Here is a 15,971-nt window from a genome sequence, read left to right as displayed (position 1 = left end):
TGGACCAATCACGGCACAGCTCTATGGAGCAGGACCCGCCTCTCAACCCTAGAAGCCTCGCGGTCGAGCCAAGCGTTCTGTCCAATCAACAAGTGGCAGAATGCTCGGCTCCTCCCCCGTAGGCCCACGTGAGCGGTGAGGAAAGGCAGGGGCGGCTTCTAGGTGCTGCCGCCGCCGCCGCCACCACCGCCGCCGCCACCGCCGCCACCGCCGCCTCGGAGCCCGGGCCTGGGGGGCGGTGGGGCTGCGCATGGAGCCCCCGCCCCCCGGAGCTGCCAATACTGCCACTGCGCTGCACACAGGTGAGCCCGGGGCTTGGAGGGTGGAGGGCCCGTCCGTGACCCCACGTATCCTTCCCGCCCCCGCGCGAGGGATGTGGCTTGGCCCGTGGCCTGCTGATGTTCGACTGCCCACCGCCGCCACCACGGCTGGTGGACCTGCCTGTGGTATTGTCCCCTCCCTTCGCCCCTGTAGTGGATCTGACCGTGGCCTGACCCCCCTTCCTGTTTTATAATGGATCGGTCTGCGGGCTTGTATTTTCTCCCCACCCCACCGTACAGTGGACTCGTCCTTGGTCCTGCCCCCACCCCCACTTATAGGGGAGCAGTCTTTAGCATTGTCCGATTACTTGACAGTAGGTGCATCTGAATGTTTTTCTCCCGTCCTTAACTTTCAAGGGCCCCGTCTGTGGCCTTGTTTGTTCCGCCACTCCTTTTCCTTGTAGTGAATCAATCCATGGCGTTGTACACCCCCCAACCCCCTTTAACAGTGAGTTAATCTGTGAAGTTGTATTCCTGCCTCCTCCAGTCCCCCAGTGCATTAGTCCACGGTTTTATCACACACTCTGTTTTACGGTGGACCCGTCTAAATGCCTGTATTCACATCCCCCTAATCATCAGCCCATTGCCCTAAGCTTTTTTTTTTTTTTGTAGACTATTGCCCCAGTCCCTGGGATTCTCCCTTCCTTTTAATAGTGGGTCAGATCAGTGCTTTTTATCTCCCCATTTTCAGTAGCCCAGTCCATGGCCTCGTTCTCTTCTTTTAATCGGTCTGTGTGATGGCTTTTCACCCCATCTACTGTGGTACAGTCAGTATGCCTTTCTGCTCCCCTTGCACCACCCCAATAAGATGAGCCTTTGCACTCCCCCACCCCCGCCTTTGCAGGGGATCTGTTCATTGGCCTCCCTGCTACCCATGTGCTTGCATTCAGGCACACACCCCCATGCCCTCCCCTGAGTCCAGTGTGCTTTGTAATCCCTCTTCCAGGAGGGGGTTTTATTTCGCCCCTCTTTTCCTTGTGATGGATCAGTCCATGCCTTCCCTGCCCCCCCATCAGTGGCTCCTCCCTTGTGCTTGTTGAACCCAGGGCTTTTTTACTCTAGAATACACCCCTCTCGTACACATCATTAACTCCTAAGACAGTCTGCCTCCCTCCAATAAGTGGGTGTATCAGAGATAGGGATAATGCCCTTAGGCGCTAATGTTTACTGAGTGCCTACTAAGTACCTGCCAGAGAGCTTTGTGTCAGTGAGCTCATTGAATCCTCACCACAACCCTGGAGATAGGTACCCAGGAAAGTTTCAGCATAGGGGGTTCAATACGTCATTTGGAGGTAAGTACACAGTTAGGCTGCCCCTCAGAACACAGACTAATTTTTGAGGCTCCCCTCTCTCACTCCCATCCCACCTGAGACCCCACTCCCCAAACACCAAATTACTTGCCATCTCCAAGCTTTTGTTTTTGCCATTCTCCCCGGGACTGCAGAGCTGTCTCCATTCTACACCTTGTCTCAGCACCCATCCACCCCCAATCACAGCAGCTTATGACCTGAGTGACTTAACCACTTTCTCTCTGCCTCCGCTTCCTCATTTCTAAAATGGAGGAATCAGAACCAGAACCCCCTCCAGTGTGAAGCATCCCAGGGAGTTAATAAAACAAGTCACCTCCCTGACCTCACCTCCTGCACCTCATCCTCCCACCTCTGTGCCAGCCACACTGAGCTCCTCACTCATTCCCAGGTGCAGCAAATGCAGTCCAGCCTCAGGGCCTTTGCTTCGGTTCTGTTTTCTGCCTGGAACGCTCTACCCCCAATCTTTGCATGATTGGGTTCAGAGCTCTGATCAGATGTCAGCCTGTCCCTGACAATCTGAACCTGCGTATGTAGCAGGCCTCAGGTCCCTTCTTGGCTTGACTGGTCCCTTTGCCCTCGGTCGCTATCAGACACACCGTGTAGTTTACCAGTTTATTGGCCCTCACCATTAGAACAGGAGTCCCATGAGGGCTTACAGTTTCTTGTCCACTTATTTATTGCTGGGTAGATATACCTAGTATATAGTAGGTGCCCAATAAGACTTTATCACATGAATGAATGTGAAAAATACTATTTTAGACAGATCAGGGTTGGGAAGATGGAGATGAAGAGGGCATGTGAGAGCTAGTTAAAGAAGCTAATTGGGACTGTTCATTCAGCCAACACTTAGCACCTACTGAGTACCAGGCACTCTTCTAGGTGCTGGGGATATGGCAGGGAACAGAACAGGCAGAAATTCCTATCCTTGTGGAGCAGACGTTTGCTAAAAGTAGGGGATATGGACTATATAAATAAAACAGTAAGTAAAATTAGATAGTATGTTAGACAGGCGCTAAGGGGGAAAATGAAGTAGGGAAGACAGGGGGAGAATATGAGGGTGGTTGAAATCTTAGGCACCGGGCAAGCCTCCTCTAGAAGGTGACTCTTGAATTAAGGCCTGAAGGAGATCAGGGAGGAAGCCATCAAGTCTAGGGGCAGAAGGACCAGCTGGTGCAAAGGCCCTGAGGTAGGATTATGCCTAGTGCATTCAAGAAACATGGAGAAGGCCATTGTGGCTGGGGCAGAGTGGAGGGAGGGAGGCAGGCAGGAGACAAGGTTAGAGCGGTGATGGGAGCCAGACAGTGTAGGCCATGGTAATACATAAGGTTGGAGAGTGAGGGGATGGAAACAGCTAATACATGAGGTGAGAGCTAACATTTGTCCAGTGTCTACCACATGCCAGAGAGATTTTTCTAAGTCCTTTACATATATTGGAACTTAATCCTCACAAAAGCCTTTGAGAATCATATATCTGGAGGATATTTTGCAGATGCAGAAACAGACCCAGAGAGGTTGAGTAACTCGCCCGAGGACACACAGCTAGAACAGGGCAGAGGACCAGGAGACCAGAGAGCCAGAGAGAAGGGCTTTGCAAGAGCAGACAGGTTTATTTGGCACACTGGATCACACAGAGGAGGAATTCATTCTGCCCAGGAGATAGGAGAACCTGAGGATCGTAAAGAGTTCATCAGGTGTGAGAAGGGGGAAGGGTATGTGCTTGTCCTCAGAGATGGGAACTGGGTGAACTCACAGTGCCCATGATGCAGGGTGCCAAGCTCGTGGGCACTTTAGTCTTCATACAAAGGCCCTTCCCACAGATGTTCACGTGGCTTGCTACCTCCCCTCCTTGAGGTCTCTGCCAGCATGACACTTCCTCGGGGAACACTCCCTGCTCACCCCATGGGAAACACCATCCCCGATACCCTCGAGGGTCTTGTCTCTCTGTCTCACTTTAGAAGGAGCTGCTCTTGTAAAGCACTGGGACCACTGCCTGCAGCCAGGCTGCCTGGGCTTGAACCCCAAGTCTGCAAACTTCCAGCTGCATAATGTGGGGCAGGTGACTGAAGTCTGCGCCTATTTCCTCCTCAGGAAAATGGGAGGATCATAATAACGCCCGCCCCCACGGTGTTGCTGTGATGATTACATGAGTTAAATGATGAAAACGGTGTGTGATACACAGTAAGGGTTGTATGACTATTTTCAAAATTCACATCATTATTCATAGTGTGCATGTAGGTGTCTAACAGGCCTCTGAGATCTCCTGAAATTGACCTCCTGACCTTGCCCCAACCCCTGCTCTCCTGCTGTGCTTCCATCTCAGAGGGTCCCAGCTCCATCCTTCCAGGCACTCAGGCCACACACCTAGAATCCCCTTTGACGATGTCTCTCTCACTGCCCCCGACCCTGGCCCACCGCCATACTGTTTGATCAGCGAGTCCCGCTCACTCTCTTTCCACATTTCGTCCAGAACTCAGCCATCCCTCCCCAGTTCCACTGCAGCCGTGGCCATCACTCACTTGAACGGTCACCATAGCCTCGTCAGACCCTCCAGCCAGTTCTCCTCACAATAACCAGAAGGATCCAGTTAAAGTCCAGGTCATGGCCTGTTGCCCCTCTGTTCACAGCCTTCATGTGGCTCTTCTCTCAGAGTCAGAGTCCTGGCAGGGCCCACAAAAGCCTCGCTCAGCCTGGCCCCCATAACCCCTCTCTTCTCACCTCACTACTACTTTTTGGACCCGTACTCCTTCCTCTCTGATCTTGCCTGACGCCTTGCTCTTCCTCTGACCTGCCCTGCGCGCTCCCGCCTCAGGGTCGTTCACCCTAGCGGTGTCCTCTGCCTGGATCACCCTGTTCCCCGGGTCATCGCTGACCTGACTCGCTCACCTCATTTAGGTGTTTGCTCAAATGTCACCTGCTCAGGGCCTACCCTCCCCTGACCACCCTTTTCAGAAAGAACCGCTTCTTCCCTGCCTCCTTTTTTCATAGCTCTTCTCACCGTCTGACTTACTCTTTGACTCATTTATCTTCTTCCTTAATTATCTTCCCCACTGAGATGAGAATTTTTGTTTTGTTCACTGCTGTATCCCCACCCAGCCCCCAGCCCACAGTGAGCACTCAAGAGACTGGTTGCTAAATGAACGAGACAAAGAGACGTAAACACACCTGAGTGAGGCAGATTACTAGGCCTCTTCTGAGGGGTCAGGTGGGAAATAAAATAAACAAAACATGAAACCCTGTGTGCTGTCAAGGCTTGGAGCAAACGGTCAGATATTACCTTAATTAGTAGGTCTGATCACGGCTGAAGAGGATCTGGTAACATTGCCAGTCTTGGCCACCAGGAGTCACACTGGACTCTTTGTGCCTCTGAGACAAGCAGGTCTTTGAAGTCAACTCAGTAAAGCCTCTGATGACAGGACTCTCAAATGTGGACACTTTCATGGCTTTGTGACTTGTATAATGGCCTAAAACTGTGTCCGCCCAGTGAACTTCAAAAGAGCTCAGACAAGAGAGACTCATGCCGATCATATTGTATATTTCATTACAGATTAAAGAATGAAGGATGGTTCTTTAAAACCTGGTTTGGAAGGTCTTATTCTTAACCCAACAGTCCCAGCCTGTGAACAGTCGATTGATGAAAGCTTGTTCCTTAAGGAATAGGAAGCTCCGTGTTCATTTCCAGTTCACCGTTCAGTTCAGCGAAGAGAGCAGTTTTGGGGTTGGGTGGGGACGTGCTGAGGGAACAAGGTTGGAGCAGTTTAGCCTAACAGTTTACATGCTTAGATAACGGGAATCTGACTGCATGGGGTCCAAATCCTGGCTGTGCCACTTGGGCTCCATGGCCCATAGGACGTCATCTGGACATTTTGTATCTTAGCTCCCTCCTCTGTAAATTAGCGATGATAAAGAGCGCCTACTTTCCCAGAGTTGTGATGAAAGATACATGAGTCAGTACTTACAAAAATAGCAGTACAGGTCTGCATGTCCTTATCCAAAACCCTTGGAACCAGATGTGTTTCAGAATTTCAGATTTTTCAGATTTTAGGAAGGTAACAAGGTGCACATACAAAATGTTACATAACGCCCTCAGTAATCAGCCACATTCAGATTTATGTAGCAGAATGTAGGAACAGTCAGCACTGAGTGAGGATCACTAAAGACCGGAAAGGACTTTATTGATTTCCAATCTGGTTTTGCTGCCCAAAGGGTGATAAAGAAGTTTTCTGGGGTTTTGGGTTTTTGGGTTGTGTTGGGTTTTTTTTTAAGATTTATTTATTTGAGAGAACGAGCTCACACATGCACAGGGGGGAGGACAGAGGGAGAAGAAGAGTGAGAATCCCCAAGCAGACTCTGCGCTGAGCCCAGAGCTTGATGCATGGCTGGATCCCATGATCCTGAGATCATGACCTGAGCCAAAACCAAGTGTCAGGTGCTTGTCTGACTGCACCACCTGGGCACCCCAAGAAGTTTTCTGTTTTTAGAGTTTGGGGGATTTTGGAATAGCAGATAAGGAATTATGAATAAATTGGAAACTAGATTCTATTAAAAGCTTATCATACTCCAAGCACGTGATATCTAATCTGTAGAATAACTCTGTGAACTTGGTATTATTAGTATCCTGTTTTACAGGTGAGCATGTTATTATCCCTATTTTAAAGATGGGAAAGTTGAGGCACAAAGAAGTTAAAGAATATGCCCAGGGTCAGGGCCCCTGGGTGATTAAATCCATTAAGTGTCTGCCTTGCTGCTCAGGTCATGATTGTAGGGTCCTAGGATCAAGCCCCGCATTGGGCTACCTGCTCAGCGGGAAGCCTGCTTCTCCCTCTCCAACTCCCCGTGTTTGTGTTCCCTCTCTCGCTGTCTCTCTTTCTCTGTCAAATAAATAAATAAAATATTTGGGGGAAAAAAAAGAGAGAGAGAGAGAGAATATGCCTAGGGCCACACTGCTAATAAGTAGCAGAACAAGGATTCCAGTCCTGGCAGTCTGGTTCTAGAGCCTGAGTGATTGTCTGGTAGGCCATATTGCCTGATTAGAACAATACCAGCCAAGCATTATGAACTCAGCAAATGTTAGTTATTGCTGTTACCAAGAAGGAGGACCCAAAGGGACAGTAACAGGCCCAAGGAGTGCAAAGTTGACAGAAGAAAGCAGGCATTGAGTTTCAGGAAAGCTTAAGAAAGGCTAGGCTCCTGTGGCTGGGACTGGAACGATGGGGAAGACTTCTAGAGAGAAGAGAGCAGCCCCACATGGCATGAACAGCTTTTGCGAGGGGCTGGCAGAAGGAACCTCCTGGAAAACTTGATATTTAATGTGGCAGAGATTGCAAATGAAAACGTTCAGGTGAGGGAAACTATGCTAGTTTTCTACTCCTGCTATAACAAATTATTGCAAATAGAATTGCTTAAAGCAATGCAAATTATTATCTTGGCACTCCAGAGGTCAGAAGTCCAGCCCAGCCGCACCAGACTGAAACCCAGGTATGGGCGGGGCTGCATTCCTTTCTGGAGGCTCCAGGGCAGGATCTGGTTCCTGCTCATGCAAGCTGCTGGCAGTATTCAGTTTGTTGAGGTTATAAGATTAAGGTCCTTGTTTCCTTACTGATAATCAGCTGAAGGTCGTTCCCACCTTTTTGAAGCCACCATATTCCCCCAGTTTGAGCCTCAGTCTTCCATCTTCAAAGCCAGTAAATGGCAGGTCAAGTCTCTCTCATGCTTTAAATCTCTCCTGCCTCTTCTGTCATTGCAGCTCTCCAAGCTCTCTTTCTGCCTTTTGCTTTTTTTAGTAAGAGTTCCTGTGATTAGATTCAGCTCACTCACATAATCCAGAACAATCTCCCTAAGGTCCGTACAGTAGTACCCCCCCATCCACAGCTTTGCTTTCCGCGGTTTCAGTTACCCGCAGTCAAGCAGAAGATGGTTCTCCTGATCTGTCATCAGAAGGTCAGTGGTAGCCTGACACTGTGTCTCAGTGCCTACATCATTACCTCATCTCGTTATACGAGTATTTAATCATCTCACATCATCACAAAGAGGAGGGTGAGTACAGAACAATGAGATATTGGGAGAGCACATTCACAACTTTTATTCTAGTATATTGCCATCATTGTTCTATTTTAGTATTAGTTATTGTTAATCTCTTATTGTGCCTGATTTATAAATTACATTTTATTGTGTGTATATGTATAGGAAGAAACATAGTATATATAGGGTTTGGTACTGTCTGCGGTTTCAGGCATCCTCTGGGGGTCTTGAAACGTATCCCCTGCAGATATGAGGAAACTGCAGGAACCTTAAGTTCACCTGCAAAGTTTTGCCATGGACGTAACATAACATATCATAGGTTCCAGGGATTAGGATGTGGACGTTTCTGAGAGGGCCATTATTTTGCCTACCACAGTGTGCCCTCTGGCCCCCAAAATTCACATTTGTCTCACATGCAAACTACATTCACTTCATCCTCTTGTCCCCAGAAGTCTCCTTCCATGATGGGGAGTCATCCAAAGCCAGGCTGAGGGCACATAGAATTTAGTCTGAGGGTGTTTAGGAAATGATGGTGCTTTGAGAACAGAAGCAGAGACAAGATGGAAAGAAAGGACTCCTCCTCCTGCTGACCTTTGCTGCCTCCTGTGTTCACAGCCTCTCAGCTCTGAGCCGTCTGCCCTCCAGGTACCCCTGGGATGGCGTGAGCACCCCGCCAGCGATGGACCCCTCTGTGACGCTGTGGCAGTTTCTGCTGCAGCTGCTGAGAGAGCAGGGAAACGGCCACATCATCTCGTGGACCTCACGGGATGGCGGTGAGTTCAAGCTGGTGGATGCTGAGGAGGTGGCCCGGCTGTGGGGGCTGCGTAAGAACAAGACCAACATGAATTATGACAAGCTCAGCCGGGCCCTACGTTACTACTATGACAAGGTAAGGCCTCTGGGACCGTGACTGGAAGCTGCCGACATTTATATTGGTTATTTCATTTTCCTGTCTTAATTGTCATAGCGATAACTTTGAAAACAGAGTTTACTGTTTTTTACCCTACCCTGTCATACTCTCAGAACAATGTTGGGCACCCCAAATATTTATCTCAGGTATTTTATTTTTCTTTTCTTTTCTTTACTTATTTGAAAGAAAGAGAATAAGTGAGAGAAAGACCATGAGCTGGGGGGGTGGGGAGAAGCAGACTTCCCCATTGAGCAGGGAGCCCGACAAGGGGCTCAGTCCCAGGAGACTGGGATCCTGACCAGAGCCGAAGGCAGTCGCTTAGCCAACTGAGCACCCAGGCACCCCAGTCTAAGGTATTTTCTCTCTCTTACTGCTTTAAGGCTGAAACCTTCATAGTAATACTAATACCCCTACTCACCCCTTTTCTGAGGTCCCCAAGTTCATGCTGTTCCACTACCCCCCCACACAACATTTCATTTTCTTGCCTTATTCCTATAGCTAAAAATTTGGAAAACAGTATAATAATGACTTCCTTATCCTGTCTCCTGGAACTGGACCAGTCCTGGATTCCTCAGTTATTTCATTATCTGCTCTTATTCCAGAATAAGAACTCCAGAATAATCTTATTCCTAGCATCATAATGTCCATGGCAATATTATACTAACTTTTCCTTATCTCATCCTCTATAATAGTGAACGCTTTTGTCAGTTATTTTCTTCTCAGACCTCCAGAACAACATGTATAATGCCAGCTCCACACACCATTCTCGTGCATTCTCAAAGCAACACTGGCCCACCCCACTCCAGCTTTTATTATTTTATCCTCTTATGCCTATATCTAAAATTTTACATTTTCCTCATCCTCTCAGATTCTTAGACAAGTGCTGGATTTCCTGTCCCTCACAATAGACCAGTTATTTCATTTTCTTCTTTATCTGAAACTTCCAAAGCAATATTAATGAATATTCCCTTTTCATTCATTTTCTGAGAAATAAAAACCTACCCTGTGAAATACCTGACCATCATTAAGATGTCTCTACGGAGCCCTGGTGCCCCCCAGATGCCTTTTGTCCCCCAGAACAGTCCTGGACCTATGCTGCACACCGTAAATCATCATAGCATTTATTCCATTCTCATATTTTATTCCTTTAGCTGAAACCACCAAAACAATATTGAGGCCACCTCATTCTGTGCCCTGAGACCACCACAGCATTCCTGAGACCCTCCAGACCTATCCTGAAATATCTCAAACATGGTCTGCGATCTACCCAGCCAGCCTTGCGATTCCCTCCAGTGCTTATACCAGTATTTTAATGCTCCTGTCTGGTTGCTGTCAGTCACTTCATTTTCTAATTGCCTTAGCTTAAACCTGTACCACAATATTTTTTAACGTTTTTGAAGATGTTACTTCTTTATTGAGAGAGTGAGCAAGTGAGGAGGAGAGGAGAGAGAGAGAGAGAGAGCCAGCCCATGAGAGGGATGGGGGGCAGAGAGAGAGAGAGGAGGAAGCCAGCTCCCTACTGAGCAGAGAGCCCAATGCAGGGCTCGATCCCCAGACCCCGGGATCATGACCTGAGCCACCCAGGCACCCCTTAAGCCTGTACCACAGTATTAAGAATGAGGCTCCTCAGTTACAGCTAAGTCCAGAAATAAATAAATTATGACAGCTCAGAAAAAGCCCCCAAAACAAAAAACAATGAGGCTCTTCAGCCTGTCCTCCCTAGTAACCTTGCCCTGCTCTGCCTCTCTATTGATAGCTTTAAATAATCCTCTTTATTAATAATTCACTGCTCCATTCTTCTCTATTAATTTAGTCTCTAACAGTATTTACATCAGTTACTTCATTTTCCTGTCTTACTGCATCAGCCACACTCCCCAGCTGTCCTGGCAGCTACTCCCAAGGCCTGGCCCTGTTAGCCCACAGACTCTCCCGGTTCCAGGAGCCAGGAGAAAAGCCTGTCCCTGCACTGGCTCCCCTAGGTGGGGCCTCTTGTGGAGAGGTACTACAGGGTGTGGGGGTGTGCCTCTGGGGAGGGAGATGAAGGTGGAGATGAGTGACGGGAAGACATGGGGAGGGATGGATGGGAAGGAGACATGGAGGGAAGGGCAGTAGACTAAAGAAAGCGTTGTGGAAGGGAGAAGAGGGAAAGGGGAGAAAATGGGAAAACTACAAGAGAGGGGAATCACAATGGCAAGAGAGGTAGAAACAGAAGGAGGGGAAGAGAGGAGCCCCCAAATTGTGAAAGATGTGAGTGAGAAATGGGCTGGGGGGGTGCCTACTTGGGGGAAGATGTGTTAGTGGAATGGTGTATAGGTAAAAAGCCAGGAGAGGGGCAAGAAAGACCCTAGGAGACACCCCTCCGCCCCCTCTTCCATACCCTCCCTCCACTGTGGCCCTCTCAGAATTCTAAGGCCCTTTATCCTGTCTCCTCCCTTCCCAGAACATCATCCGCAAAGTGAGCGGCCAGAAGTTCGTCTACAAGTTTGTGTCCTACCCTGAAGTCGCGAGGTGCTCCACTGAGGACTGCCCGCCCCAGCCCGAGGTGTCTGTCACCTCTACTGTGGCAAATGTGGCCCCCACTGCTGTACATGCTGCCCCTGGGGACACAGCCTCTGGGAAACCAGGCACACCCAAGGGTGCAGGAATGGCGGGCCCCGGGGGCTTGGCGCGCAGCAGCCGGAATGAGTACATGCGCTCGGGCCTCTACTCCACCTTCACCATCCAGTCCTTGCAGCCACAGCCACAGCCGCCCCCTCATCCTCGGCCTGCCTCCGTGCTCCCCAACACCGTCCCTTCGGGAGCAGCAGTGCCCCCATCTGGGAGCAGGAGCACCAGTCCCAGCCCTTTGGAGGCCTGCCTGGAGGCCGAGGAGGCTGGCCTCCCTCTGCAGGTAAGGACTGGAAGATGGAAATTCAGTAGGAGGGCGGGTGTACAATTCCCAGATGAGGAGGGCTGCTGGCAGAAGGGACATAGACATTCTATTTACATACCATGGAAGGAGAGACACACAAGTTCCCTGGGAGAAAGGCTTGGGGAGGAGAGCCGTGCAAGTACTAAGAACATATTTGTTTAATGCATAGGTTCTCTCAGCTTAGCATTCATCAGAATCACCTGGAGGGCTTTTGAAACGACAGATTTCTGGGGCCCACCGCCCCCCCCACCCCGAGTTTCTGATTCTGTGGACCAGGGGACAAGCACGAGAATTTTTTTTAAACTAGTTTCCAGATGAGGCACATGCTGCTAGTCCCTAAAGCAAAGTTTTGAGAACCACTGCTTTCATAAATGAGGGCAGTATCCCCAGGAGGCCCACCCTTAGGGGAAGCCCTGTCCCGCAGAGAGAAGCCTCCCCAGAAGCAGCCTCACATCCTCGGCAAAGCATCACGTCCTGCTGGTGGACCTGTCTTGACGTGTAGTCATGCCCCGCCCCGTACGAAGGACAAGTCCTTCCAAGACAAGTCCTTGGCTTCACTAGCCCAGCAATCCTTACGCGCCCCCTCTGCCCGCCCCTCCTCCTCTCCCAGGTCATCCTGACCCCACCCGAGGCCCAGAACCCTAAATCAGAAGAGCTGAATGTGGAGCCCGGGTCGGGCAGGCCACTGCCCCCAGAAGTGAAAGTGGACGGGCCCAAGGAAGAGTTGGAAGCCACAGTCGGTGGGGAGGCGGGGTTTGTGCAGGAAGCCGCTAAGGCCGGGCCGGAAGTCCCTCCTGCGGAGGGCGTGCCAGCCCGGCTGCCCGCGGTCGTCATGGAGACTGCAGCACCGGTGGGCGGCCTTCCGGCTCCCACTGCTTCCAGCACAGAGATTGCTCAGCCTCAGAAGGGCCGGAAGCCTCGGGACCTGGAGCTTCCACTCAGCCCCAGCTTGCTGGGTGGGCCAGGACCCGAACGGACTCCAGGATCGGGAACTGGCTCTGGGCTGCAGGCGCCGGGGCCAGCGCTGACCCCGTCCCTGCTACCTACGCACACATTGGTGAGTGCCTGTGAAGGGGTGGGGCGGGCAAGGGAGGAGCTAGACTGCAAGGGCCAGTGCAGTCATCTCTGGGTGAGCGGGAGGGTGGAGCCTCCGAGTGCCATTGACTAGAGGGGCAGGGCTTGATTAACGGGGAGGGCGAGCTGGTCTCTAGTGCCTGGGCAAAGAGTGCCTTTTGGAATGATGGGCAGGTCTGGGGGGCTTTGTGGGCGGGGACCGAGAGGCCTTGGACAGGGCAAAACTGTTCCCTGGGTTGGGGCATGGCTTGGGGATCCTGCGTGGGGCTTTTCGGGCTGGGATTTCCTTAGTGGGTTTCCTGTGAGGTGTATGGGTTGGTGGGATGTAAGAGTTGGAGGTAGATCCTAAGCTGATGGGATGGTGACGTGTGAAGTTTGAGAACAATATGCGGATGGGGTCTTGTAGGTGGTCTCACCCAGTGAAGCTGGAGGTGGGCTCTCAGGAGCTGGGAGGGGTTGTCTGTAACATTGGAGAGGTGTCGTGGGCTTCGCAGTCAGGGGGTAAGCCTGTGCACTTTGGGAGGGTGAGCTCAGAAGGCTGAGTGGGAAATCTGGTGGGACTGGAGCCAAGTTCCTTCCATCTTCTCACACCTGCTCTTTACTCACTTGAGCTCCAACCACCCCTTCCCCGCAGACCCCGGTGCTGCTGACGCCCAGCTCGCTGCCCCCCAGCATTCACTTCTGGAGCACCCTGAGTCCCATTGCACCCCGTAGCCCAGCCAAGCTCTCCTTCCAGGTAGGATCCCCTTACCCCATGTCGGAGAGGGTGAGAGACCCCAGCGTGGCCCCCATGCGTGATCTTTCCCTATTTCTGTCCCCAGTTTCCGTCCAGTGGCAGCGCCCAGGTGCACATCCCTTCCATCAGCGTGGATGGCCTCTCAACCCCCGTGGTGCTCTCCCCAGGGCCCCAGAAGCCATGATTACCACCACCACCACCACCCCCTTCTGGGGTCACTCCATCCATGGCCCTGAACTTCTCTCCAGCCAGCCGTCTCAAGGAGAAACATAGTTCAGCTGACAGACTTGTGCTCTAGTTGTGGTGGGGTAGGGATTCTTAGGAAAGATCTTTTAGTAACCCTTCCACAGGAAACATACAACTTCTCTCTTCTTGGTCAGTTCCCCAGTGGCCGCCCTTACACGTCTCCTACAGCAGTGGTGGGGACGGTTTATTTATTTATTTTTTGAAGGCCACTGAGAGGAGCTTGGCCCAACCCTTTTGAGGGTTTGGTGAGGACATCTCCCCCATCTCCACATTTTCTCCCAAGATGAGACAATCGGGGTCTGGCTTGAGAAGGACCTTTCTTTATTTATTTCTCAGCCGGCCCTTGGAAAGCTGAGGGAGCCCTGTCTCCATTTTGGGGTGTGAGTGGAAAAGGTAGCTTGTTGTTGTTTATTATTCCTGGCCACACCCAGTGGCCCAGGAAGAATTTGTGCCATTCAGCAGTTTGGGAATCTTGGCCAAGGAAAGACTCACACCCTTGAAGTAGGAATTTCCACCACCACCATCCCCCCCAGATACCACCTTTTCGGCCGGGGAGGAATGCCCCTTTTGTTCTCCTCCCCCGAGAAGCCATTCCTGTGTCTGCCAAACTCCTGGGGTCCTGCCTGTTACCTCCCAATGGAGGGTTTTTTTGGGGAGTTGGTTCCCGTCTGGGGGACCCCTCCAGCCAGTACTCCAGGTCTCCTTGTCCCCCACCCCTTGCCATTTTGATAGTATAATCTATTTTTAAACAGGGCTTTTCAATAGGGGAGAGGAAAGCATCTCTTCCTATATCTGAGATGGGGTGGGTGGGAAGGAAGGGATGGGGGGGGAGGGTCTTCCTGCCACCCCCAAGTGTTTATTTTTGATACCAAACGTGTATTTTCAGCTCCCTCCCTCCCAGCCCCCCAATTTCCTGCGGGCGGGTACAAAGGACCCTTTAAGTGTCCCTGGAGTTGGGAGGGAGGAATGGGGGACATAAATCCTGTCCTATCTGAATTCCAGGCTGGAGAGGGTGGGTTCACAGGACTCCTGGGCTCACCTCCTGTCAGCACCGGCCCAGCCTGGGCCTGGGGACCTGGGGGTTGGTGATTTGGGGGACGGTGCTACACCTGTCTCCACTGTTTGTTTTACTTCCCCAAAAATGGATCTTTTTTTTTCTAAGAGTCCCAGAGAATGGGGAATTGTTCCTGTAAATATATATTTTTAAAGGTGATGCTGGAGGCTGCTAGCCTTTTTTCCCCCGAAGCCATTGGGACTGACTGTGACAGGCGTGAGCTTCTGTGAAAGGCAGCGAGGGTGTGAAATTGACCGTGAGAGAGAGTGTGATGGCGTGCATGGGAGACTGCAGACTGGTAGCCCCAGTGTGCGAAGAAGAGAGAAGGTGTGGAAAGCTACGACTGTGTGTGCATGTGTGTGTGAAGTCGTGCGTGTGTGTGTGTGTGAAGTCGCGTGTGTTTGTGAGTGGCAGCTGTAACCACAAATGACACCAGGCCTATGTAAGAAATGATGGCCCTGTGCCCGAAAATCACTGTGAGACCGAGTCTGGATTAAGGCTCAAAAGTCTGGAGGTACGTGGGACGTCCCGTTTAGGCACAGGCAGCGGGAACGGCACCCCCGACACCGTCTGACAGGCTGATGGTGGTAAGCAAGACAGACTGAGTGACCAGAACAACATGTGATCCCGTATGGGCATGAAGGTGTGGCGGAGACAGATGGTCAGGGACCAGGTGCCAGCGAGAAGATTGCCTATAAATAAGCAGGTGACTGCGTTTGGGAGATGGATGGTGTGTGAAACTTCATGCAAGGCTGTCGTAGCGACTGAGGTCCTGGAAGCCTTGTGGAAAAGAGCTGTTTGTGTGAGAGAAAATGGCTGTGAGGTCCAAGATCCAAGAATGTGTGAACACCGTTCATGTGAGACTGGCAAGACTGTGTGAGAAACTGAAGAAAAATTGGCTCTGACGGAGGGGGAGCATGAGGCTGTAAGAGTGTGTGTGTGTGTGTGTGTGTGTGTGTACCTGAGACCAGTGGCAGATTGGTTACAGTTACTACTCCAGTCTGGCCCAGAGGTTCAGGGACTGGGACAGCATGAGAGAAAAGGATGGCAAGGCCGAGTGACTGAAACAGTATGAGAGACCACATAAGTGTCTTGAGTGAGAGCCATGGAGGAGCCTGGTGCCACGGGAGAGAAGAACCAACAGCCGAGCAGTGTGGGCACGTGTGCAGGTATGCGAAACCTGTCATGAGGGACTTCAGTGGGACGCCTTATGTGAAGACAAGACCCTGGGATTGGGGGGATTGGCGTGTGGGAGAAGTGGGTGAGGCCCTAGTCGTGTTCAAGTGTTGCTGCTGAGGAAACGATGGCGTAAAGGACCAAGGCCAACCGGCAAGACTGTGTGACACGTTGAGAACCTCAGAGCACTTGGGAGTTAGTGACCACAGATGGCAG

The 15,971-nt window shown here is 51.1% G+C and overlaps 1 protein-coding gene across 3 annotated transcripts; it reads left to right on the top strand.

Annotated features, from left to right (window-relative positions):
• Positions 1 to 114: 114 nt before the first annotated feature.
• Positions 115 to 14,738, top strand: ELK1 (ETS transcription factor ELK1). 3 transcript variants are annotated; one of them, XM_032330198.1, is made up of 7 exons: positions 115 to 302; positions 7,520 to 7,663; positions 8,264 to 8,537; positions 10,999 to 11,448; positions 12,080 to 12,526; positions 13,178 to 13,279; positions 13,365 to 14,738. In XM_032330198.1, the coding sequence occupies exons 3-7, from the start codon at positions 8,328 to 8,330 to the stop codon at positions 13,461 to 13,463; spliced, it is 1,308 nt and encodes a 435-aa protein (XP_032186089.1). In that variant the 5' UTR covers positions 115 to 302; positions 7,520 to 7,663; positions 8,264 to 8,327; the 3' UTR covers positions 13,464 to 14,738. The 3 variants fall into 3 exon arrangements, with proteins under 3 accessions (XP_032186089.1, XP_032186090.1, XP_032186088.1); XM_032330199.1 differs by lacking the exon at positions 7,520 to 7,663 and having other exon boundaries at positions 8,294 to 8,537; XM_032330197.1 differs by lacking the exon at positions 7,520 to 7,663.
• Positions 14,739 to 15,971: the final 1,233 nt, after the last annotated feature.

This window comes from Mustela erminea, chromosome X (assembly GCF_009829155.1).
Source record: "Mustela erminea isolate mMusErm1 chromosome X, mMusErm1.Pri, whole genome shotgun sequence".
NCBI lineage: Eukaryota > Metazoa > Chordata > Mammalia > Carnivora > Mustelidae > Mustela > Mustela erminea.
This window is presented reverse-complemented; position numbering and strand designations above follow the sequence as displayed.

Bases quoted from the DNA above. Each gene is read 5' to 3' on its own strand.
- ELK1 (XM_032330199.1), top strand. From the start codon at position 8,328: ATGGACCCCTCTGTGACGCTGTGGCAGTTTCTGCTGCAGCTGCTGAGA. The intron at 8,538-10,998 runs GTAAGGCCTCTG...CTCCCTTCCCAG, and splicing joins TACGTTACTACTATGACAAG to AACATCATCCGCAAAGTGAG. The intron at 13,280-13,364 runs GTAGGATCCCCT...TTCTGTCCCCAG, and splicing joins CAGCCAAGCTCTCCTTCCAG to TTTCCGTCCAGTGGCAGCGC.